Raw genomic sequence first — 24,921 nt, forward strand, 5'->3', positions numbered from 1 at the left:
AACTGTGACTGCTAGAAAGCCATATAGATTTTTTTCCCCAGGCCTTGTTTTTTGGCTTACAGAGTAAAGTAGGGTGGTGTGACTCTTAAACTTTTGCTTTTTGTCCCCCTACAGTTGTCTCTGGGTGCCCATAATGATAGTAATTATTCGTTTATTCAGCATATGTTCCTTGCTGTGTTCTAACCAGGAGGTGAGGTGAATTATAATAACAGGGAACCTATAGTGATGTGGCTTTTGTGGAAGGAGGCAGGCAGAAAATGAATAAACAAACAGGTTAATTTCATTGTGGGTAAATAAATAAACAGGGTAATAGGAGAAGTGCTAATTTAAATAAGTGTCACAGGGGACTGTGACAATTGAACTAACCTGGGAAGTTTGAAGAACCTTTTTTTTTTTCTTGAAGTACTGGAATTTAATCCAGTACCTTGGGCTTGCTTAGCTGAGCTATATATTCCAGACTGTCAGACCAGCACATTTAAAACAGGAGCCAGTAAAAGCAAAACCTACTTAAAGAAATAAAGGGAATCATCATTATCATTTAATATTTACTGTGTGCTAGGCAGTGCGTAAAAAGGTTCATCTATGTGTGTGTGTCTAAATTTTATTGAATCCTCATAGTATCTAAGTGGCTTGTATACTGTTACCCCTTTTCTGTAGATGGAGAAACTAGGGCTGGGGATGTACCTAAGTGGTGAAACACGTCACTAGCATGTGCCAGGCCTTGGGTTCTATCCTTAGTGCTCCCCAAATAAATAAGAAGACAGGAAAGTAAGGTTCACAGAGAGAAACTATGCTCAAGGAAAGTCATACTGGGTGGTATACAGTGGAGCCCAAATTTTAACTTAGGGCCTCCATTTCTGTACTGTTATATGTAACTTATGTTATATTGCCTCTTGTATTGAGAGCCATAAAGGTTCTCTAGTCCACTTATGATATAGATGGGAAGGTGAGGGTAATTTAAATAAATTCTTACTATTTATTTAAATGGGCTAACATAGTAGAAAAAACACTGGACTAGATCTTCTTAGCCTCTTATTTGGTCTCCAACTCTTCCATGTTCTCCTCCCCTTAAAGTTCAAACTACTTGTTATTTTTTCTGCTTAAAAATTTTCCATGACTTTCACTTGCATTCTCTGCTTTTCCCTTCCTCAGTTACTTTGTGTTTCATTATCTCCTCGCTCTCCCAGGACCCCAATCCTGAATGCCTTTTTCCTTTTCAGTGTCTTTGTATACATAGTTCTTTCTTCCAAAAATGTCTTCTTCCACTTTTGCTACTTGGTGAATGCTTTAGAACACAACTTAACTATCATCTGAAGGCTTCCTGGTACCTTATGAAGGATTTATCCCCCTTAAGCCACCCAGGTCCCTTCTACCTACTCTCTGGCGTTTGTCATTGTATGAAAAATAATAATGTCTTTTTCCTATGCTAGACTAAGCTCTGTAGGGGACCGTGAATGTCAGTTTCTTCATTTAAAAATAAATTTCATTCCTGAGCACTTTTAAAAACAGTGTATAGATTATAGTAGTATCTCTGTGAAATTGGGCAAATGATTTAACTTTCCTGAATAGGGTTTTTATTCTGAAAATCAGGATATTAATTTTTGTTCTCCCAAAATCACAATGCTATTATGAAGATCTAAAAAGATAGTACATGTGAGTGTTTTGAATATGTCTTAATCTGTTACATTATGTGGAATATTATTGTGATAACTTAAAAGTATCTCATGTTTAGCTTAGATTTTTGCAATAAAATCTGAAGACACTTGTGTAGTTCTTTTTTGTATCCAGTAGTTTATCAGATTTTGTATTATTGCTGCCACTTATATTAACCACATGTTTTCATAGAGAGCTTATATTTATATTAAAATGAGGATAACTAATGGTATTTGGAACCATTTTTTAAAATATTCTAGAATACTTTAAAATATTTTAAAATGATTTTTAACTAAATATTTAATACATAATACTTTTCCAGGAATAGACTATTTCAATAATATCTTACACCGTTTTTCTGCATGGTTTTATAATAAACTTTTTTTTTTAAGAGAAGATGAAGGTGGAAAAAACCCAGCATATTATTAAGCTGCTATCCTGTATTATATCAACAGGTTAATATCACACACTGTCAATTTTTGTTTTCCATTATTCTGTTTTCCCAAACAGTGAAATTTGTTTATTAAATGGTTAAAGGCCTGTGAATATGTTTTCTACACTGGGTGGAATTCTGTAGCTTGCTAGTTTGCCAAGGAATTATCATCTCTTCCAAATATTTCATACAGTAAAGTGTATTGTTAATTTGTATGGATGATAACAAAATGAAACAATGCTGAGATTGATTGATTAAAAAAAAATAAAGCTTTTCTGAGCCCTTTAAAATTTTATCTTTGGGGAAAGAAATAGTTTTCAAGAACATTGCATTGTGTTCATGTTTTGCCATCTAGTGATCACAGCATAAATTGTTTATTATTTTTTTATGTTTATTTATTTATTTTTTATTTAGTTGTCTGTGTTTCTTTTTTAAGAGATAGGGTCTCACTATATGCCCAGGCTCCCTGGTTTCAAACTCCTAAGCTTAAGTGATTCTCCTGCCTCAGCCTCCCAAGTAGGTGGGAGTACAGATGCACACCACAGTGACTTAAAAACAGAATACTACAGGGACACAGCCATATCAATGTTTATAGCAGCACAATTCACAATAGCTAAACTCTGGAACCAACCTAGATGCCCTTCAGTAGATGAATGGATAAATAAAATGTGGCATATATACACAATGGAATATTACTTAGCATTAAAAGAGAATAAAATCATGGCATTTGAAGGTAAATGGATGGAGTTGGAGAATATAATGCTAAGTGAAATTAGCCAATCCCAAAAACCAAAAGCAGAAGTTTTTTGTTTTTTTTTTAATGAGGATGCTGACTCATAATGGAGATGAGGGAGGAGGAGGGGGAGGGAGGGGTTAAAGGGGTAGGAATGATGGTGGAATGAGTTAGACATTATTACCCTAAGTACATGTATGAAGAAAAGAATGGTGTGAAAATACTTTGTGTATAATCAGTGACTTGAAAAATTGTGCTCTATATGTGTAATGTGAAATGAATTGTATTATGCCATCATGTGTAACAAATTAGAATAAATAAATAATTTAATTAAAAAAAAGAAAAAAGAAACCAATAAAAAATTAGCTTCTTCATTTAAAAGACAAATATGCAATAGCAATGTAGTTATTAGTGTGTAGTTCCAATGTAGTAGAAAGTTGATATTTATAATCTGAGACTATCTTTTTGTCCATTAGCTAAAATAGGTGTATGTGGGTGGTAGCAGTTTGATGGAGTTTTCAATATTCTTACAATTTTAAGATTCATTAAAACATTTGTGATTAATTACATTTTATTTTATTTTTTAAGTTGAGAAACTGTAAAAGAGCTCTTGTTAATTGTATTATTTATACTTCTCTTTTCCTTGGTAGGTGTTAAAAAAGATATTGAGAAGCTGTATGAAGCTGTACCACAGCTTAGTAATGTATTTAAAATAAAGGACAAAATTGGAGAAGGTAATTTAGGGATATATTTTATTACCTTTACAAGTTTTTCCTCCTTCTGTTTTCTTTGCATAATCTAAGTTTTCATTATTATTTGTTGAAAATACCCTATTTTTAAACTATTAAGACCATGATAATATTATTATAGTAACAGCATTTCTCTTTCTTTCTTCCTTCCTGTAAAGTGTGAAAACATAAATATTTACAGTAAAATGAACAGTCCTGTTTTAATATATTATGCCATTCAAAGTTTCTTCATCTATAAATAGTATCATTTCATTAACATTTTAAAAAGTGAGATATTTAAAACTTAATAAATTATTTTACAGGCACATTCAGCTCTGTTTATTTGGCCACAGCACAGTTACAAGTAGGACCTGAAGAGAAAATTGCTCTAAAACACTTAATTCCAACAAGTCATCCTGTAAGAATTGCAGCTGAACTGCAGTGTTTAACAGTGGCTGGGTAGGCAATTTTAAGATACTTTCATTGATTGGGCTGTATATAATTTATAATATTTTAAAGTATATGCTTATTGGGAATTAGAGATTATGCATGAACTGAATGTATTTTTCATTCACTTGTTTGCAGTTTGCAAATACTTTGTCTCTAACCTTACAATGATTGGTTAAATTTATATTCTTTTAGAGTGGATTTCTTGAGCCCCAGCTTGACTTCCTGTTCTTGTACCACTTTTTTGTAACCTTCCTACCAAATCATAAACCTTGAGTTCCATGGTCTAGATTGTTTTTTAGTATGAAGAACTAATTTTTCTTATCTTTACAACTATAGGTATATATAAGATAACTATAATTATGTGGGTTAGTCTCTGTGTCCTCTGTTCTGTACCATTGGTACAGAATAACTTATCTCATTATTTAGAACAACAGAATCATTTTCCATGTCTTTTCCTTGGTTTCTCTTCTGCTAGTTCATTTCTTTTCTTTTTTAATTTTGTTAATTTTTAACTTAGTTTATTTTTTAAAAATTTAAAAAATTTTTTATTTGTTATATATGACAACAGAATGCATTACAATTCATATTACACATATAGAGCACGTTTTTTCATATCTCTGGTTGTATACAGAGTAGAGTCACATCCTTTGTGTCTTTATACGTGTACTTAGAGTAATGAAAACTATCACATTCCACCATCTTTTCTACTCCTGTGCCCCTTCCCTTGCCCTCCCTCCCCTTTTCCCCTTTGCCCTATCTAGAGTTCACTTAATCCTTCCATCCCCCTGCCTCCTGCAGCATATTATGAATCAGCATCCTTAAATTAGAGAAATCATTCAGCATTTGGTTTTTTGGGATTATGGCTAATTTCACTTATCATTATACTCTCCAGCTCCATCCATTTACCTGCAAACACCATGATTTTATTCTATTTTAATGCTGAATAATCCACTGTGTATATATATCACATTTTCTTTATCCATTCATCTACTGAAGGGCATCTGGGTTGGATCCACAATTTAGCTATTGTGAATTGTGCTGCTATAAACATTGATGTGGGCTGTGTTCCTGTTTTTAAGTCCTTTGGGTATAGACTGAGGAGTGGGATAGCTGGGTCAAATGGTGTTTCCATTCCCAGTTTTCCAAGGATTCTCCATACTGCTTTCCATACTGGCTGCACAATTTGTAGTCCCACCAGCAATATATGAGTGTGCCTTTTTTCCCACATCCTTGCCAACACTTAACTGATGTTTGTATTCTTAATAGCTGCCATTCTGGGAGTGAGATGAAATCTTAGAGTAGTTTTGATTTGCATTTCTCTAATTGCTCATGGTATTGGCACCAAAATAGACTTGTAGACCAGTGGTACAGAATAGAGGACTCAGAGACTAACCCATATGATTACACTTTGAAAAAGGCACCAAGAATGTACATTGGAGAAAAGATAGTTTCTTCAACAAATGGTGCTGGGAAAACTGGAAATCCATATGCAACAAAATGAAATTAAACCCCCATCTCTCACCACACATAAAACTCAAAATGGATTAAGGACCTAGAAATTAAACCAGAGACACTGCGTCTGTTAGAAGAAAAAGTAGGCCCAAATCTCCATCATGTCGGATTAGGCCCCATCCTCCTTAATAAGACTCCTATAGCATAAGAATTAATATCAAGAATCAATAAATGAGATGGATTCAAACTAAAAAGATTCTCAGCAAAAGAAACAATCAGTGAAGTGAATAGAAAACCTAATAATTGGGAACAAATTCTTACCCCACACACGTCATATAGAGCACTAATCTCTAGAATATATAAAGAACTCAAAAATCTTAACACCAAAAAAAACCCAAATAACCCAATCAATAAATGGGCCAAGGAACTGAACAAATGCTTCTCAGAAGAAGAAATACAATCAATCAACAAATATATGAAAAAATGCTAGTTCATTTCTGTCATCATGTAGACATGATGTAGTTAGAATGTTATGCCTCCTGATTTGTGGTCCTTCTTCCAGCTGCTCCTTAATTTCTTTGTTCCCTCAAAAATAGTCTACACATACTGTTTTTACTTTTACAATTTCCCTTCACTACACCCCTAGTGTGTTTCTCCCTTTTAGTTGAACTGAAACTACTTTAGTAACAGTCAACCGTGACTACAAATATCATTTAATGTGATTGACTTTTTTTTGGACACAAGATAATTGTGGACATTTATGGGGTACAGTATGATAATTTGAAACATATATTTAATGTGTAATGATCAAATAAGGGTAATTAGCATTTCTGTCTCTTTATTTATCATTTTTATGTGTTGGGAACTTTGGAACTCATTTCTTCTGGTTCTTTATAAAATGTATAATACATTACTGTAAACTTTAGTCAACTTACTGTGCTGTGGAACACTAGAACGTATTCCTCCTAACTGTAATTTGATACTTATTATCCATACTCCTTCTATTCCCCATGCCCTTAACCTTCCTATCCTATAGTAATTTCTTTTCTACTTCCTATTTCTGTGAGATTAACTTTATTAGCTTCCACTTCTGTGTGAAATCGTGTGGTATTTGTCTTTCTGTGCTTAATTTATTTCACTTAATATCCTCAATATCCTCCAGTGCCCTCCATATTCCTGCAAAGGACAGAATGTCAGTTTTTATGGCTGAGTAATATTCCATTGTGTGTGTGTGTGTATGTATATATATATTGCATTTTCTTCATTTATTTGTTGATGGACACCATGGCTGATTCCATAGCTTGGTTATTGCGAATAGTGCTGCAAATAAGCACAAGAGTAAAGTATTTCTTTCATATAAAGATTTTATTTCCTTTGGATATATACCCATAGTAGGATTGCTAAATTGTATGGTGGTTCTATTGTTAGTTTTTTGAGGAACCTTCAGCCTCTTTTCCATAATGACTGTCCTAATTTAACATTCTCACCAGCAGTATGTAAGAGTTGCTCCTTTTCTCATAACAACCAGCACTTGTTATTTTTTTCTTTGGGATTACAGCCATTCTAATGGAAGTGGTGTCTTGTGGTTTGATTTGCATTTCCCTCATGGTGGATAGTGTTGAGCATGTTTGCATATATTGTTGGCCATTTGTATATTTTATTTTGAGAAATGTCTATGCAGATCATTTTCCTGATTTTTAATCATAGTATTTAGGTATTTTGCTGTTGGATTTTTTTTCAGTTTGTTATATATTGTGAATATTAATTCCTTGCTGGGTGAATAGTTTTCATGTATTTTATCCCATTCTGTAGGTTGTCTCTTTACTCTGTAAATTCTTTCTGTTGCTGAGCAGAAATTTCTTAATTTGATGTAATCCCATTTGTCAATGTTTGCTTTTGGGGTCTTGTTCAAAGGGAGGAGGGGAATAAAACCTCATAGCCTGATATTATACTGATGTCTTGAAGAGTTTCTTCTGTGTTTTCCTCTGGTAATTTTTCAGTTGTAGTTCTTACACTTAGGTGTTTGATCTATTTTGAGTCTATTTTTTGTATATGGTGAGAGATAGAGGCCCATTTTCATTTTCTGTACATGGATATTCAATTTCCTCAGTGCCATTTATTGAAAAGATTTTCATTTCTCCAGTGTATGTTTTTGGTGCCTGTGTTGAAGATCACCTGTTGATGTGTGGATTTATTTTTGGGTTCTCTGTTCTGTTCCATTAGTCTGTGTATTACTTGTTATGCCAGTACCACTCTGTTTTGGTTACATGTTTTGAGATGGGGTGTCATGATTCTTCCAGCTTTGTTCTTTTTGCTTAAGATTCTTTGGCTATTTAGGATCTCTTGGTTTCATAAGAAGTTTGGAATTGTGTTTCCAGTATGCCATTGGTATTCTTTTGAATGTATTTTTTTTTTAGTTGTAGTTGGACACAATACCTCTATTTTATTTATTTATTTTTATATGGTGCTGAGGATTGAACCCAGGGCCTTGCATGTACAAGGCAAGTGCTCTACTGCTAAGCTACAACCCCAGACCAACCGTTGGTATCTTGATGAGGATTGCATTGAATCTGTAGGTTACTTGAGATAGTATGGATGTTTTAATAATAATAGTAATTCTTCCATGGCTATCTTTCCTTGTTTTTGTATCCTCTTCAGTTTCTTTCACTAGTGTTTTATAATTTGCATTGTAGATATTAACAGTTGATTTGAACCTTCATCTTTTGACTTTTGTACTGCCACATCTCCTTGTTTTGTTTTGTTTTTTCAGTATCCTTTCCAGCTTTTCCTCTTCCTCTTTGACTTAACACCTAAATACTGGAATTCCTCAATACTTGATCCTGGATTTTCTTTTTTTATACTCTTCTTAGATAGTATCCTGCAATTCCACATGGCTTATAGTAATGATTCTCAAAAGTATATATCTAGACTCAGGCCTTTTTTCTTAACTACAGATACACACATCTGCCTATTAGGTGGCTGATAAATCTCATATTTTATATGCCCAAAACTAAATTTTAATTCACCTTCCCCAGCCAGAAAACCCCCTACCATAATAAATATTCTCAGCTACCCATCTCTGCAAATGGTACCACCCATCTACTGTTACTCAAGCCAGAAACATGGAGATTATCCTCAGTTTCTTCATTTCTTTCCTAAAACACGTCCATCTTGGTCATTTTGCTTTCAAGATGTATTTTTTGTAGTTACTCATTTCTGTCTTTGCTGCCACTACCTCTGTCCAGACTTAGACTACTAATATAGCTGGCTTCTCCTACCCTATTGATCCCATCCTTACACAGCATTCAGAGTGATGTTTAAAGTATTGTCACATACCTTTTGGTTTCTTTTGAAGACCTTACGATAATCTGTCATTGTTTCTTACCTTGTTTATTTGTATATCCACTAAATAGTAAACTCCGTGAAGACAGAAATTGTGTTAATTTTATTCACAATTGCATACCTAATGTTTAACATAGTGTCTAGCAAATAACATTACCCACTCGATATTTACTGAATGAACCTCTTTCCTTGTTTTACTCTTCTGTTTATTATAGAAGATGAGATAGCCTCTCCAAGGCATAATTGTGTGTATTTTAGTCCCCTCCCTAGATGTGATCATTTCTTTTTCTATACTTTATCTCCCTCTACCACTTTTTCTTTCTCTGAACTTCAGCAAGTACATGCTAAAAATGTCTTCATCTGATCTTGCAATGCAGTTAGGCAAATTGTCTTGGTGCTCCACTTCTAGTGATACGGCATAGAATCCTGTTTTCTTTCCATATCTCCAGTTTTGCTTTTTCCTTTCCACCTAAATTACTCTCATAATTAATTCCTCATTATTAAACTAAAAGCCTTCCCTCAATCCTTATTCTCTTTGACTTCCAAGCTGATTATCTCTTTGTTCAAAACCCCTCATTTTGTTTCGTCTTCCTCATTTTCCTTATCAACTTACAGGTTTTATTCCAAGACTCAGTTTTCTTTTATGTAAATTTTCACAGAATTAGATAACACTTCTATAGGTACTTTCACTGACTTCTCCCTTGACTTTCCACTTAAATATTTAATCTTTGTATCTAGAAATCTCTATCAAAATGATGAAGTCCTGGTTTTAGATGCTTTCTTGTGTGATTTTCCTGCTTGTTTTGTTGCTATGCACATTGTTTTACTCAGGTCCAAAACCATGGAAATCAGCTTTACCTCATTTTCTTTACCTTTTATGAAGCAATATAGTATAGTGATTAAGAGCATAAATCCAGAGCAAACTGCTTGATTCAAAGTGTGGCTCTAATCAGTGACTTTGGAGAAGTTCCATAATCTCTCCGTACTCTAGTTACCTCATCAGGAAAAACAAAAAAGGTGTATTGAGGGGAATAATAGCACTTTCCTTAGATCGAGTTTACTGATAGGTGTGAAGTCCTTAGAGCTTGCCATATAGTGAATGTTCAGTGAATGTTCCCTATAGTTACTTTTAAAATCTGATTACTGTTATCATCTTACCTGCTACTCATCTTGTTCATCTTTTCCTTCTCATTCTGCCAATTCGGTTGAAATTAGAATTATCTCACCCTTGAATTATTATTGAGCACCAGCCTCATAACTGTTACTATTTTTGTTTTAAAAGAAAATTTTCTTTTATATAAGTCAGTTAAATGTTTATATTATTTTATATCATGATTTTAAGCCAGTTTCCTGGCAGTGTGTATGCATTGTTAAAATTACATTTTTTAAAAAAGAGGAATAAGACTGAGGATGTAATTCAGTGGTAGAGTCCTTGCCTAACATGCACAAACCCCTGGGTTCAATGCCCAGCACCACCAAAAAAATAAAGAAGCATAAAGTTCCAATTCATTTTAACCTTTCCTTTAAAGTCTGTTTTGCGCTTTTTTTCACTAGGGGGCAAGACAATGTCATGGGAGTTAAATACTGCTTTAGGAAAAACGATCATGTGGTTATTGCTATGCCATATCTGGAGCATGAGTCCTTTTTGGTAGGTTTTTAATATTTTTTGAATTTTTACTAGCTAAATGCTTAATTGAAAATAATTTTATGATCTCATTTATAACTTATTTTAGGACATTTTGAATTCTCTTTCATTTCAAGAAGTACGGGAATATATGTTTAATCTGTTCAAAGCTTTGAAACGCATTCATCAGTTTGGTATTGTTCACCGTGATGTCAAACCCAGCAATTTTTTATATAATAGGCGTTTGAAAAAGTAAGTATGAAGAATTTTCAGAAAATATTTCTGCTTAAGTGAATTTGTGTTATGGAGTCATTCTCTTAGAACATACTGCAACAGCTAAGTGCAAATTATTTCTGTATAAAATTTTTATTGATTGAGGAAAAGAGATGCAATGAAGAAAATAAAATTATATTCTTAAAGCAATGCCCATCATTAGATATACCAACAGAAACAGCACTTAACTAAGACAGACATAGAATTTTAGTGCTTTTTGCCCTTGCACATGTCTGTCATCTTTTGGCTTCATTTTTCTGTGCTACTAAATGAGAGAATTGGATGGCATGATAGCCAATTTCCTGGTTCAACACCAAAGTTCTGTTTCCATATATATTTTGATTATATACAGAGGCATTATAAGCTGAAAATAACTGTATCATGTTAAATATAGTAAGGAGATGAAAACTATAATTCTTTCTTGGGCTTTTATGTCCTTGACATTGCTCTTTGATTTCCTTAACTTTCTAATTAAATTATCTGCTATGATGCCATCTCTTCCACTGTCAAAGTGTTTCAGTATATTATGCATTCCTCTTCTGTCTTATCAACATATGCCATGGGAAAAAAAGAGAGAAAAATGATTAAAGAATTGAGGGATATCATTCCTTAATTTTTAATCTTAATTAGCTGTTACATCTTTACTTTGTCTGGAAATATTTTTTTTTCTTTTTTTCAGGAATATTGTAAATTCTTAATTGTTCCTAAAAAGAACTAGTTTCTATGTGAGTGTGGTTTGAGTATTACAGTGTTACTCAACTTTAATTGTTAAATAAAAGTAAAAGTGCTTAATTTTGTTTCTTAGGTATGCCTTAGTAGACTTTGGTTTGGCTCAAGGAACCCATGATACAAAAATAGAACTTCTCAAATTTGTCCAGTCTGAAACTCAGCAGGAAAGTTGTTCACAAAACAAATCTCATGTAATCACTTCAAACAAGATTTCATTGAGTGGCTCAGCACCTAAGGAACTGGATCAGCAATCCACTGCAAAAACTTCTGTCAAAAGACCCTACACAAATGCACAAATTCAGTTGAAACAAGGAAAAGATGGAAAGGTTCTACCTTTTTATATATTTTTTAAGTACTAGCACTATTTTGGAAATGTACTCCTTTATCCAACAGGGGGAGATATAATACTAGTACCTGCGGTTAAAAAGAAAGCTTTTTTTTTTTCCTTTTAACATTGGTTGTGTGTATTCAGTTGGTTAGATTTTTATTAAGGTCTGTGCTGAATCATTTTACTTACTATTTTGACACTGAAATTTTTTACTTAGTTGATTTATAATATCTTTATCATTATATATTACAAATTAAATTATAAGATAAAATGGAAAATAATAGATTTTCTTTGCATGTTATAAAGTTCAGTATAATCATCCTTTTTAAAAGAAAGCATTAGTTAGAGGAAAAAAATTCTGAAGTGTCTATCTCCATTTTAGCTGCACAGCAAAAGGTGACATGCAGGTGGTTTTTGAGATTTTTAGTTATATGTATTTGTGGGCTATGATAACATTGTATGGGTCTGAAGAGTTTTGTCTAGACTATTTTCTCCTTTCACAGAGTGTTTTGATGCCTGAGAATGTCTTGGATGCAGCTGTTTTTATTTCATGTCACTTAACTCTTTCAAAACTATGGCAGAGTACAGCTGGCAGAAAGTGTTACAGATATAATCCTTATTTTCCTTGTTTTTGTTGGTATTGTAGGAGGGATCTGTAGGCCTTTCTGTCCAGCGCTCTGTTTTTGGAGAAAGAAATTTCAATATACACAGTTCCATTTCACATGAGAGCCCTGCAGTGAAAGTAAGTAATGTAGCTTAATAGTGCAATGGTCAGTCAGTCATACACTGAGGAAAATTTAGGTAATGACTAGATTAGTGTTTATTACGTAAAGTTTGGCTTTGGCAGAAGTTTTTACTGCTTTGAGCATTCAGTCAAAATTTTATTTTCTCTAATTTTTTTTCCTGAACATTTCTGGTAGAATTTTTCATCATTTTTTGCTTCTTGTTCTTTCCCTATAAAAATATTTGGAACATTGAGACTTTTTCTGTCATCATTGCTAGAATGTGACTTCCAAATGCCTAACAGAGTTCTAACACATAGTTGATAGTGTAAAGAAGGTTATAAAGGTAACAAAATTGTTTTCAGTGTTAGATGATTTTAAATTGATTTATGATAGCTAGATAGCTTGAGCAACAAATTAAAATTCTGATTTTAGCCACGGTAAATGTGCAGTTTACAGTTCTGAAATGGAGTTAGACACTAGAACATAACTGTTATATTTGTGTAATATATTGGGAGAAATTCTAATAAAGTCAAATATTTACCAAATTAATTAGTAAACTTAAGTTTATTCAACAGAAAAAGACCTTAAACTTTTATTTATAGTCCAACAGAATTCAGCCATTTTTGAAAGTTCTTATTAGGCTGGAACTGGAGTTATAGCTCAGTGGTAAGGTGCTTGCCTCATTTGTGCAAGGCCCTGTATTTGATCCCTAACACCACAAAAATAATTGTGCTTTTGCTGTTGCTTTCTGCCATACTAGCTTATGAAGGCATCATGTTAAATGTCATGAAAATAGAAAATATGACTTTTCTTTTGTAGCTTGTAAAGCAATCAAAGACTATGGATGTAATATCAAGAAAGTTACCAACAAAAAAGAAGCCAGTTTCTACAAAAGTTATGAATAGTGGTATAATAAAGAAAACTGCCAGTTCTTGCCCAGCTAACCTGACCTGTGACTGCTATGCAACAGATAAAGTTTGCAGTATTTGCCTTTCAAGGTAATGCGTTGTGATGCCACTATAAAATCACCAGCATGCTGTCAGACAAGATTAGAAATTGCATTAATTTTGGTGGGCAATTGATTTACTGAGTGAAAGGAATAACACAGATCTATGAACTACACAGGCATTGATGTAGAACAATACCTTGAAGAGCAAATGATAACTGTTGTCACATATTATTCATTTAACATGCATATGCTCTTTGAGAAACACATTTGCTCTTTTATTGCAAATATGGGGAGATAGAGAGTAACTTTTTTGACATTTGATTTGCACATTTTGCTTGCTAATGTCATCTTTTCTGTTTTCTCTGTTTCTTTCTGCCTGTGTGGTATAATTGGGTACAAATAATAGAGCTCCTTTCTTACACCTGCAGCTCTTTGCTTCATAAATTTCTCCCTTTCCTTTAAGACTTGACTTTTGTAGAGCATATCCTGATTAACTCAAGTATATAGTTGAGTAAGTATGTTGATAATTAATCATCCCCAAACAAATGAATTTTCATACAAATTCCTTTTGTGATCTATTTTTCTATTATGGCTTATATCAACTACCATCTTTTCATGCTTGGAAATTACCTTAAGATCCTTCTGGAATAAGGCCAGAGAACTCAGGAAGAGTGGGGGTGACCAGTAGAGGAAAAATAAGGATGCTCATCACACTAGGTTATCATTTGCTTTTAATAAATATGTCAGTATCAAGGCAAAATTCACTGTGAACTAACAAATTGACAACTACTATTCTTTGTACTTAAATAGCGTAATGTAACTAGAGAAATTTTATTTCTTCATCTTAAGGCGTCAGCAGGTTGCCCCAAGGGCAGGTACACCAGGATTCAGAGCACCAGAGGTATTGACAAAGTGCCCTAATCAAACTACAGGTATGTTGTACTGGAAATACAGGTATGTTCAAATGAATTGTTTAGATATATTTTATGATCTTTCTGTATGGCTAATATTGAACTCTCCTGCTTTAATTAAATTATTAAGTAGTTCTAGCAATGAGACATTCCCATTTTTGAGATAATGCCATTCTTCTGAAAGTTTCTCATCCTAATGTTGCTTTAAAAAAAGAAAACATACAGTGTATTTTGTCACTCTTGGGGGGGAAATTGTGTTGAATTTTTTGCCAACTTTAGATTTGCAGCATTTCATCTGCTTACTTAATACCTCAAAAGTTTTCTGTGGTGCAGGTAAAATTGTGTTTGATTGAAATTATTTTTTGTTATTATGAAAACAATAATAATAGCTGTTAAAATTTTTTTTAAAGGAATAAAGAAAATCTAAAGTTGGCATGTAAAAGTAGAAGGGGGACTGACTACTGGGGAGGGAGAGGGTGACTAGGGGGATGGGGGAAAGAGTGTAATAGAGTGGATACAATCAAAGTACCTTATACACATATTTGAAATTGTTACTGTGAAACCCATTATTTGGTGCAGTTAATAAATGCTAATAATTATAATTTTTTTAAAAAATGTTGTTATGGAGCTAGAGACCAGGAAACATTTTGTTGAATGAATAGATGAACCCTGTTATTCACTTGGATTATAGGCTTTGAAATAATGCATTCATTCATTGTATGTCTGTTCTGTGCTTGCTAATGATGCAAAAATGAATGAGACCGCTCACCCTCTGGTTAGTGCACATTCTCAAATAATTATAAAATAATGTGTTGAGCATGATGATAAAACCTATTCAAAGTATTTCAGAGGTATTTATTTTAACTCAAAGGGATTATGAAAGGAAGTTAATGGAAGAGATGACCTCTGAGATAAGACTCTGAATTGGGGTAGAGGATTAGTGTTGAGGTGTGAACTGAGGAACTGAAACAGCATAGTCTAGCCATAAAGGAAACTATTAAAGTTTAGTATTGCTAGAATATAAGATACAAGATGAGAAATGGTTAGAAATAAACCTATAAAGAGGTATACAAGGTCAGATCACACTTTTAAACAGCTTGGGTTTTATACTATAGAAAGCTGTTCAAGGGAAAGAGATGGTAATATTGTATTCTAGATGCATCATTCAGGCAGGTATACAGAGAAATAGATTTTAGAGGCTCTTTAGTGAAAGATGATGAAAATATGAAAGGGAAACTTGGTACAAGAAATGAAAAGAAAAATGAAGGATTGGAAAGACCAGACTTGAGAGGAAATTGAATGTTGAATTTGGTGTGGGGAGGTGAGCTGTCAGGGGTAGGGGGGCAGAAGGCATTCAGGATGTTTACCAGATTACTAACTTGAGGACTTGGGTACTGTCAGTAACCATTATGGAGAATAAAGGAAAGGGAACTGGTTTATAAAGGAAGATAAAGTTGGAATGCAGCATAATTTGGTTTGAGATTTTTGTGGCATTTCCAGACATCTAGCAGAATAAAAGTTAAGTCTAAAGTTCAGGGAAGGAGCTGGGCTGGAAATACAGCATATCATCATTAAATAAGTGGTAGTTGAAGCTGTATGATGGATGAAACAATAAGGGAGAATATAACAGAGGAATAGATTGGAATTCTGAGGATCCTTGGCACTGAAGCCTTGGCACAAACATTGAAGGAGTAGTTAAAGATATAAATAGAACTAAGAAAGGCAAATGATCGGTGGCCAAGGGAATAGAGAGCAATAAGTTGATAATACTAAAAATTGAACAATTCAGAGAAAAATGAGCTTTTTAACATGAAGCTGAGCTGGATGTGTTTTGTTTTGTTTTGTTTTAGGTGGTCCTGTGTATTGAACCTATGGCTAAAGCTGAACTAGTCTTAATCTTAACTGCCAGAATTCCAGAGATGAAAGTTTCTATAGTAGTTGATGTTAACATCTGGCTGAAGAAGAGCTTCTAATGTTCAGTACTTTTCACTAGAATGAAAAAACATTACTGTAGTATAGGTTTTTGAGAGGCATCCCAGATTTTTTTCCACAGAGCTATTTTTGGTTTCTTTTGATCTTATACAATGTATGTTTACTTAAGAATTTTCTAATGATGAAATATCCTTTTAACTTACCAACATATTGTTCCAGAAAGAAAACATTGTATTTTTTAGCAAGGGTGTTGAGTCAGGGATCCTGGGTATACATTACAGTCACCTGGGGGGTCTTTTTAAAAATACCTAACTCCAGACTGATCAAAATCTCTGAGGGATTGAGCCTTGGCATCTGAATTTTTTAAGGCTCCCAAGATGATTTTAATGAACAGTAAAGGTTGAGAACTATTTTATATAAATGATGAAATTATAGATTTGGAATTTATTTTAAAGTTTGTTTTCTGTTACAGCAATTGACATGTGGTCTGCAGGTGTCATATTCCTTTCTTTGCTCAGTGGACGATATCCATTTTATAAAGCAAGTGATGACTTAACTGCACTGGCTCAAATTATGACAATTCGGGGATCCAGGGAAACTATCCAGGCTGCAGAAACTTTTGGTAAGCAGTTTTATATTATAGAACAAAACAGATGCCTTTGATTATTTGCTGCAAACATAAAATTCTCTTTACAAATAAACATATTCAATGTTTATAAATATATCTATTCATAGGTAGAAAATTCTTAATTGCTTGGAAATACATTGCATTTACGTAAGAAAATAATTTATCATCTTTTCTCCTCATTACATGTAATCATTTACTCTTACTAATTATAGAGTAATAAACTACTCCAGTATTTAGAGCTCAGCTTTATAATCTTAAACAAGAGAATAAGGAATAAAAACTACTTTAGTGACTTTTATTATATAAATATTTACCAGATGTTCTACATGGTACTAAGAATGTTCTCTCCTTAATTGATTTTAGTATAATAAGTAAAGAATTATAATACAGCCTAATAAGGACTATAGTTTGGAAGAGAAGAGAAATGTGTGTTAGTATTCAGGTTTTGAGGGGTAGGGTAACAGAGAAGTGAAATGAATAGAACACCTTTTCAGATGGAGTATTTTTGTAAGCGTGTATCGGACATAGGACATAGGAAGTCATTTCCACACAGGTTCTTCTTCAAGACTGGGATATACAGTTTACTTTATAGGACACATGAGAATTCTCTCAGCTTCTGTCCAACAACATGAATTCAAATGCCCACCTTGAATTTACTCTCTAAGCACAATTAGACTTTATACTTTCCAAGGAGAGGGTCTGATTAAGTCAGCTTGCACCATACAATATGGAACACCCCTATGGACAATGTTTTAATCAGCCTACATCAAGAGTAACTGGGCTGCCATGTGTTCAGTCCCAGGATCGGTGGGTCTTAACCAACAATGCAAATCAGAATTATCTGAGAAGTTTAAAGAAATTCATATGCCCAAAATGCTGTGCCATTCTGAGAATATAATTCAGAAAAATATACTGAAAAAGGCTCCAGGCTTGTTAATTTGAAAACAAATGATTTTGACTGTAAATCACTTCTGGTCAACCACCATAAAAATCATTGCCTCTTGCTTAGGCACCAGTGCTATGGTCTAGTCCATAAAAAAAACTTAGTGGTGAATTTTAGGAAAGCTTCATAATAAAAGCTTGCCAAAAATTATCTCTGCCTCCAAGTCAATTCACATGTTGTACCTTTCTTCCACCTATTATTAGAAAAATTTATTTGAAGATAATAAGATGAAATAATGCATACATATAAGGGAAAAATGACTGTGAATGTAAAATAATTATCTTGAAACTGGTATTACATTGTAATAAACATGAGTATGTTTATGCTTAACTAGTTAAGAAAACATTTATCTACTATTAAATATCTTTAAAAGAAGTTTATGAACATAAAGTTTATCAGCCAGCACTACAACATTTTGTTGAGCTTGACTCTTCCCCCATTGATAGTCAAAGATGTAATGAGAGCCACAAATTAAAGTACATCTGACACAAAAATACTTCAGAGCAAATATCAGATATCACACAAGGGCTTCTTAGAAATTTATATTGTTCTCATTTTAAAAAATAATAATGCTCTATGGTACTTGTCTTTTTTTTAAGCATAACTTTTTAGTTTTTAGAGCATTTTATAACTTTGAGCTGACTAATAAAGCTCAAAATTTAAATACACAAAACTATGTTCTCCTTTAGAACATAAAGAGATGACTTGCCTGAGATAGCAGTGAGTGTACCTCTGCTTCTCTTATATATATATATATAATATATATAAAACCTACCCCATTATCCTTAGCTTTAGACCTGGCCCCATTTTAGGTCATCATTAAATACTCATTGAATTCTATTGAATAATTTCAAAAGAAAACTTTGAGCTAAAACAAATGCCTGACAGATAGCAGTCTGTAACAAAATGCATTTTGATTGAATGTACTAGTGTAAATTATTTTCCCTGAATAGTTTAAATGTACTCTTTAGTCATGTACAAAAATAATTTTAAGCATATTGTACTGCTTGGGATGTGCTATATACTGTTTTTATTTCATGACTTTAGAGCAAGCTAATAAATCAAAACTATGTGACTATTCTCCTCTGGCTAGAATTTTCTAGAGATAATGATAGAAATGATAGATTTAAAAGTAAAGAAGAATTGGCTTGTGGTGTCCTCACCATACTTAGCTGGTAGTCATTTGTTTCCTTTTGTTTTTCCTTGGGGTCATCCTCCCCACTTTTTCCTGCCCTATTACATCAGTCTCAGAATATGTAAAGGTAACTTCATCCAAATTGCTTTGTTTATAATCTGCATACTCCAGAAAGAGATCTAAATGTTATGCTAATCATTTAGAGCCACATTTCTGTTTAATAAGGAAATTAGCAATTAGCATACAGTTACCTATTTGTGTGCGTAACTTATGTTTCCCTGTGTCTGATAATAAGCTGATGGTAAATTATTTTATAAATACATTTATGTTTTAGAAACTTGAGATCTAATTTGCTTATTAATTCATTGAGAAACCTTATTGGGACTTTATATGCCAGGTACTGTTGTGAGTTTCTGCTTTTATAGAGCTTAAATACCCTCTCTAATGAGGGCAAGAAAGTAAATATTTACTAACAAGTGAATGGTACTGAAAAAGATGAGGAGAAAGGGAGAGAGCTCAGCCATTTAGGATAGGTTGAATAAAACCAGTACCTCTAAGAGTGTGACATTTGAATACAGATGTTCAAATGAACAATGCCTTTTTGTTCAGTCTAACAGACATTAACTGAGCAACTAGCAGGTACCAGGCATTGTATAGGTTTTGGGGGTTCAAAAATAAATAGGACATTCCCTATCTTGAAAGAATACATTATCTAGTAGGTAAGACATACATACATTTTGTCAATTACAATGTAATGTAGCCAGGGAAGAGGGATGCGAGGGAAAGGGAGAGAGAAGGGGAATTGCATGGATGGTGGAAGGAGAGAGACCCTCATTGTTGTACAAAATACATGTATGAAGATGTGAATTTGGTATCAACATATCTTGTATACAGTGGTATGATAAATTGTGGTATAAAGGTGTATTAAGAATTGTAATGCAAAAAATAATAATAATAAGAGCGCATGTAAAAAAAAAATATATAAATAAATAAATAAGTAGAGCAGGTGGAGCCAGCCAAAAAAAAGTAATAATAGAACTCTTCCCAGGAAATGACAGAAGTTTAACATGATCAGTTGCATCTGGAGTGTCATCACAGAGGGGCTTCTTGAGTAAGGTGAAGATGTATATGGGAGCCTCCTGGGCACACGAGGGTGTGGAGTGCTTAAAAGCATAGAGGATGGGAGGTAGGATGGAGGGTGGAGTGCTGCAGCTAAAGATTACAAAAGAATAAAGGAAAGCTGGAGAAGTGGGCAGAGTCAAGTGAGACCTGGCATAGCTCAATAAGTTGCTGCTTTCTACTTACTATTTCCCACTTTATGGTTTGGCCTTCAATTATGTAGTTCAAATACAACTTAAAAATAGGATGTTGTAGCTAGACACCTTATTGCATGCTCTTAATCCCAGTGGCTCAGAAGGCTGAGGCAGGAGGATTGCAAGTTCGAGGGCAGCCTTAGCAATTTAGCAGTACCCTTTCTCAAAATAAAAAACAAAAAGGTCTGGGGATATAGCTCAGTGATAAAGCACCCCTGGGTTCAATTTCCACTACCCCCACCAGAAAAAAAAATGCATGTGGTGCTCTGTGTTAATATTCTGTGTGTATGCATATATATGTATATACTCATAAAGCACATGGCTGGACTTGCCTCTTTCCCATGACAGATGCTTTTGATATATGCAAATAATATAATGAAATATGTGTGTATGTATTTTTGTTTTTTCTTTTAGGCAAATCAATATTATGTAGCAAAGAAGTCCCAGCACAAGACTTAAGGAAACTCTGTGAGAGACTCAGGGGTCGAGATTCTAACACTTCCAGATTAACAAGTGATAGTCAAGGATGTACGTATGACCCATCCTTTTCAGAGAAGACTGACCAGAAAGCTTCTTACATCATACAAACATCCCAGGCACAACACTTAGGGAATTCATTATGTAAAAGGGATAATAATGGCTGTGGCAGTAGTTGTGATGAATGTAATACCAATTTAGAAGGCTGGGATGAGGTACCTGATGAAGCTTATGACCTGCTTGATAAACTTCTAGACTTAAATCCAGCTTCCAGAATAACAGCAGAAGAAGCTTTGTTACATCCATTTTTTAAAGATATGAGCTTGTGATGGTGGTATTTCATTTAATGTTACTGTTGTGTATTGTGAGGTGAAGAGTTTTTGTAATAGCTGTATGTTCTTGTTGATACCAGAATAGGGTAAATAATTTATTTTAAAATGTTATTATCTGCTCTCATGACAGGTCATAAAATAGAGATTAAGATTACTCTAACATATCTGGGAGAATTTTTTGGACAGATAGCATAATCTTTGAGTTAAATCAATACAAGTAAAATCAGACCTTTAGTGTCTCTAAAATTTTTCACTGCCATATGCAAAAAAAAAAAAAGAGTAGTTTTAGCCTAGCACATGCGTTCAAGGTGAAAGTATTAAAATTAATGGGTGTGATAGGGATCAAATGAGTCAAAAGACTTAGTTTACTGATTCCTTAAGAGTATAAGCTCTGTCCTTTTGAAAAGTTCAAAATGGTGCTAGAACTCTTAACAGTTTTATAGATAAAGATAATTTCCTTTCTTAGAGGATATCTTTTATGAACAGTAAGACAGTAAGGAAGTGTTGGTCGTGGGGCAAAATATCACTTAAAATTGAATTTGTCCATTTAAAAAAAGTATTTCATGAACACATTTTTGTGTAAATTGTCTTATTTATTTTTCTTTCTTTGTCCTCACCTAACATAGTCACTTTGGAAATCATATGGCATTTACCATAAAGTTTCTGGGTATTGTATTAAATGTTTTATGTTTACAGTTGGGAACTTAAAAGTAATAATATACACATTGGTTGATAAGGGAAAGCCTTTAGGACTAAGGTGAGTATTAATAGTCTAAAATGCTTATCCTTTTCTCTTTTGAATGTGTATGTTTTTCTTTTTCTTTCTTTTTTTTTTTTTTACATCATCTTAATATTATTAGGTAGCTGCCCAAAGGAAAAATAAATACAGAATTGAAAATATTACTGGAGATTTTTCCTCTATCTAGAGCCCTCCAGATTTCTATACCCTGTTTTAACTAAGTTGGTCTTATTTAGTGAAGAATGATTATTGGAGTTTTAGGTGGATTGGGAAAAGAGATAATGAAGGAGGCAAAGTGGGAAGGGACCTAAGATAGAAGTTTATATATTATTTACATTCCAAAATGATATGTAGAGCATGTAGCATGATGTGTACAGCATCACAAACTTCCTATGGGAAATAAGTCTGGAGGAGTAGATCTGAGATTAATAAATTATAAAAACAGATTAGGGACAGATATTTACTTCATTATTTTGAGCATTGACAGGTCAGTATAGCTACCTAATCAGATACTTGGTAAATGTAGATAATTGTTTGTGTGTGCATGTATGTGTTTGTGTGTGTACACTATTTTATATATATGTATATATATGTATACACCATGGCTTTTGATCTGCTGTCTTATGCTATAATCCTTTTTGAATTTGAATGTTTAATAAAGTTATCCTTTTGTATTTTTATGTCAGACTGATTTTAAAAATGATTGTTTAAGCCAGTCTTGTATGGCATGTGCCTACTTTGGGGACAAGGCAATAGGATCACTTTAGTCCAAGAATTTGGGCCATCATGAACAATATAGCAATACCCCTTCTCTTAGAAGAAAGGGAGGAAAATGCCAAAAAAAATTTGACTACTGGGAGTAATTTTATTCTGAGATTAATGAAACATCTCTTTTAAGCAAATAGTGGATAGTAGGTAAACAAATACTGACCTGGCTTAAATGTAATATATGATTTATTGATTTTTTAATTAAAAAGCTGCTAATTGACTTAATTTGTAGGATATTTATCACAAATTATAAAACAGTAAACCTCAGTAACCAAAGTGAAATCTTAGCTAAGATTTTTGACTCACATATCCTCAGAAAATTAAGAGGAATAAAAAATTAACTACCCAGAAGAACAAGGGAGGAAGACATTTTTTAAGAAAGTTTAGAATTCAGAGCTGTTGTTTTAATTTTCTGTTGGTACAGACTTTGTTGATATTCAAGGAGGGAGGTAAAAGATCTTTTTAAAAATATCTAATATTACAAATTTGCTCCTGGTATATTTCAGTTCCACTGGAGAATGTTGCCTCAGTTTGGCAAACACATTCCCAATGTGCTGGATAAAACTAATAAGGGACTTCCGTATACCTATTCTTGCAGTTTCTAAGCCTTCCGGATACCATTTTATAATGGCAGTTACCTCCCTCATATATTTTAATCAGACAAAATAGTCATTTCTGGAGAAAGATTAAGAAGGTAATGAGTTAATGCCATTTCCTATTATTATAGAAGTTCCTGGAATATTCAGCTATTTTTCATTGTCAGCCTTTTAAAATTCTTACTAGTCAGACTCTTGAGATAAAACCGTTAATGGTGTTTTCATTTATAATGGTTAGACATTGGAACTGTTAGTATAACAAGCTACAAGTATTGGTTTTTGAAACAGGCTGCAGCTCTCTAGCATTTTTAATGAAACTTTTCCGTATAAGGAGATGATTATGGTTGTCTTAATGATCTAAATAAAAATGTGGCTTAAGATGGTTGTTCCAAAGAATTAAATTTAGTTTATTTCAAAATCTGAACAAAAGTCAACAAGTAATGTTAATATTTTAGTTTCTGGCATCAGTATTTTAGGGACAGAATTGTGGTACAGATGTCAGGGTATTGATTGCATAAAAGCTTAAAACTCACAAAACTTGCTGGCTTAGGCTTAGTAATTTCTGTTGTTTATGTAATTTCAGCCCTGCACGTCACCAAAAAGTTATTTATCTTAAGAAACTGGCCAAATTCGGCGGGTAATGCTGTCTGCCAGTGTCTGCAGATGTATTGTTTCCGCCTACATTGGTGCATGTTGTCTTTGGTCTTTAAAGAACACGGTATCTAACACCAGACATTGTCAACTCTCTCCTCAAATTCTTTTTTCTATATTCTTAGAACTGATGCTGTCATTTCCTAATTTTGTCAAATTATGTGTTAAACTCCTTCCTTGAAAGGTCAACATTATCCACCATGTACCAAATAAGTAATCAGAATTAGTTAATGCTGGGTCAAATTACAGCAAGGTTTTCAACAGTGTAACCTCAAAAGCCAGTAGTAAGGCAAGCATTTAATAAATAATGATGTTTTAGATATATAATCTAAAGTTAAAAAGCATGATCTTAGAAGAGCAATTTGAATTGGGTGAGAAAATTCTAAAAATAAAGTCCAGAAAAGAAATTGCAACTTAATTTAAGAGTTTAATTTGACCTGCTAATTTTTTTTCATAGAAGAGAATGAACTAAAAGGATAAAATTATCCTTGACCTCTGTTTTGAGTGCTTAAAACATTTAACAATTTATAGAAAAGAATTCAAAAGGATGAGTTTTTAAAAAAAAAAGTCAAAAGATGGTATGTGTGGGGGCTGGGGGGTAGCTCAGTGCTAGGGCACTTGCCTAATATGCATGAGGCCCTGGGTTTAGTTCCCAGCACCACAAAAAAAGAAAACAAAGAAACAACAACAACAACAACAAAAGTTGTTGTTTTTAAATAAGGCAAGAAAGGTGACTAGAAAACAGATGTGAATGATTTAGAATTTCTATTTAAGTAGGCCCCAAGTGCAAATATATTTTTTAGTTTAACACTTGAGGTCCTTGCCATTAAGCAGATTCCATCTTGGACCTTACTGAAGCAATTCTTTAAGAAAAGTACCAGGTTTAGAACTAGGAAATTTAATTCTAACACAAAGGAAAATAAGGAATAAGTAACTTGTAGATTCATCTCTAGTTCCAAACTTCCAAAATGCCAATGCCAGTCTAGTAGGAAACTAAGAAGATGGATCAAGGGATGGATTTCTGACATCCTGATATCAGTAAATACTGAACACTTGGGCTAGTTGCACAAATCAGAA

At 33.4% G+C, this 24,921-nt stretch overlaps 1 protein-coding gene across 4 annotated transcripts in view; it reads left to right on the plus strand.

Moving 5' to 3' along the window:
• The window catches only part of Cdc7 (cell division cycle 7), a 41,875-nt gene that overhangs the window by 5,869 nt on the left and 11,085 nt on the right, over positions 1-24,921 (plus strand). For 2 of the 4 annotated variants that reach the window (XR_011708880.1, XM_071618042.1), the window contains exons 3-12: positions 3,470-3,553; positions 3,871-4,006; positions 10,346-10,439; positions 10,525-10,667; positions 11,494-11,743; positions 12,392-12,487; positions 13,290-13,468; positions 14,269-14,351; positions 16,735-16,884; positions 20,696-20,809. Coding sequence is in view for 3 of the 4 variants with exons in the window: in XM_071618042.1 (XP_071474143.1) it covers positions 3,470-3,553; positions 3,871-4,006; positions 10,346-10,439; positions 10,525-10,667; positions 11,494-11,743; positions 12,392-12,487; positions 13,290-13,468; positions 14,269-14,351; positions 16,735-16,884; positions 20,696-20,809 (1,329 nt within the window). In the remaining variant the exon portion in view is untranslated. Of the gene's footprint in view, positions 1-3,469; positions 3,554-3,870; positions 4,007-10,345; positions 10,440-10,524; positions 10,668-11,493; positions 11,744-12,391; positions 12,488-13,289; positions 13,469-14,268; positions 14,352-16,734; positions 16,885-20,695; positions 21,663-24,921 lie in introns of those variants that run through there. The other 2 variants (XM_027935265.2, XM_071618041.1) reach the window with 2 other exon arrangements.

This window comes from Marmota flaviventris, chromosome 10 (assembly GCF_047511675.1).
Source record: "Marmota flaviventris isolate mMarFla1 chromosome 10, mMarFla1.hap1, whole genome shotgun sequence".
NCBI lineage: Eukaryota > Metazoa > Chordata > Mammalia > Rodentia > Sciuridae > Marmota > Marmota flaviventris.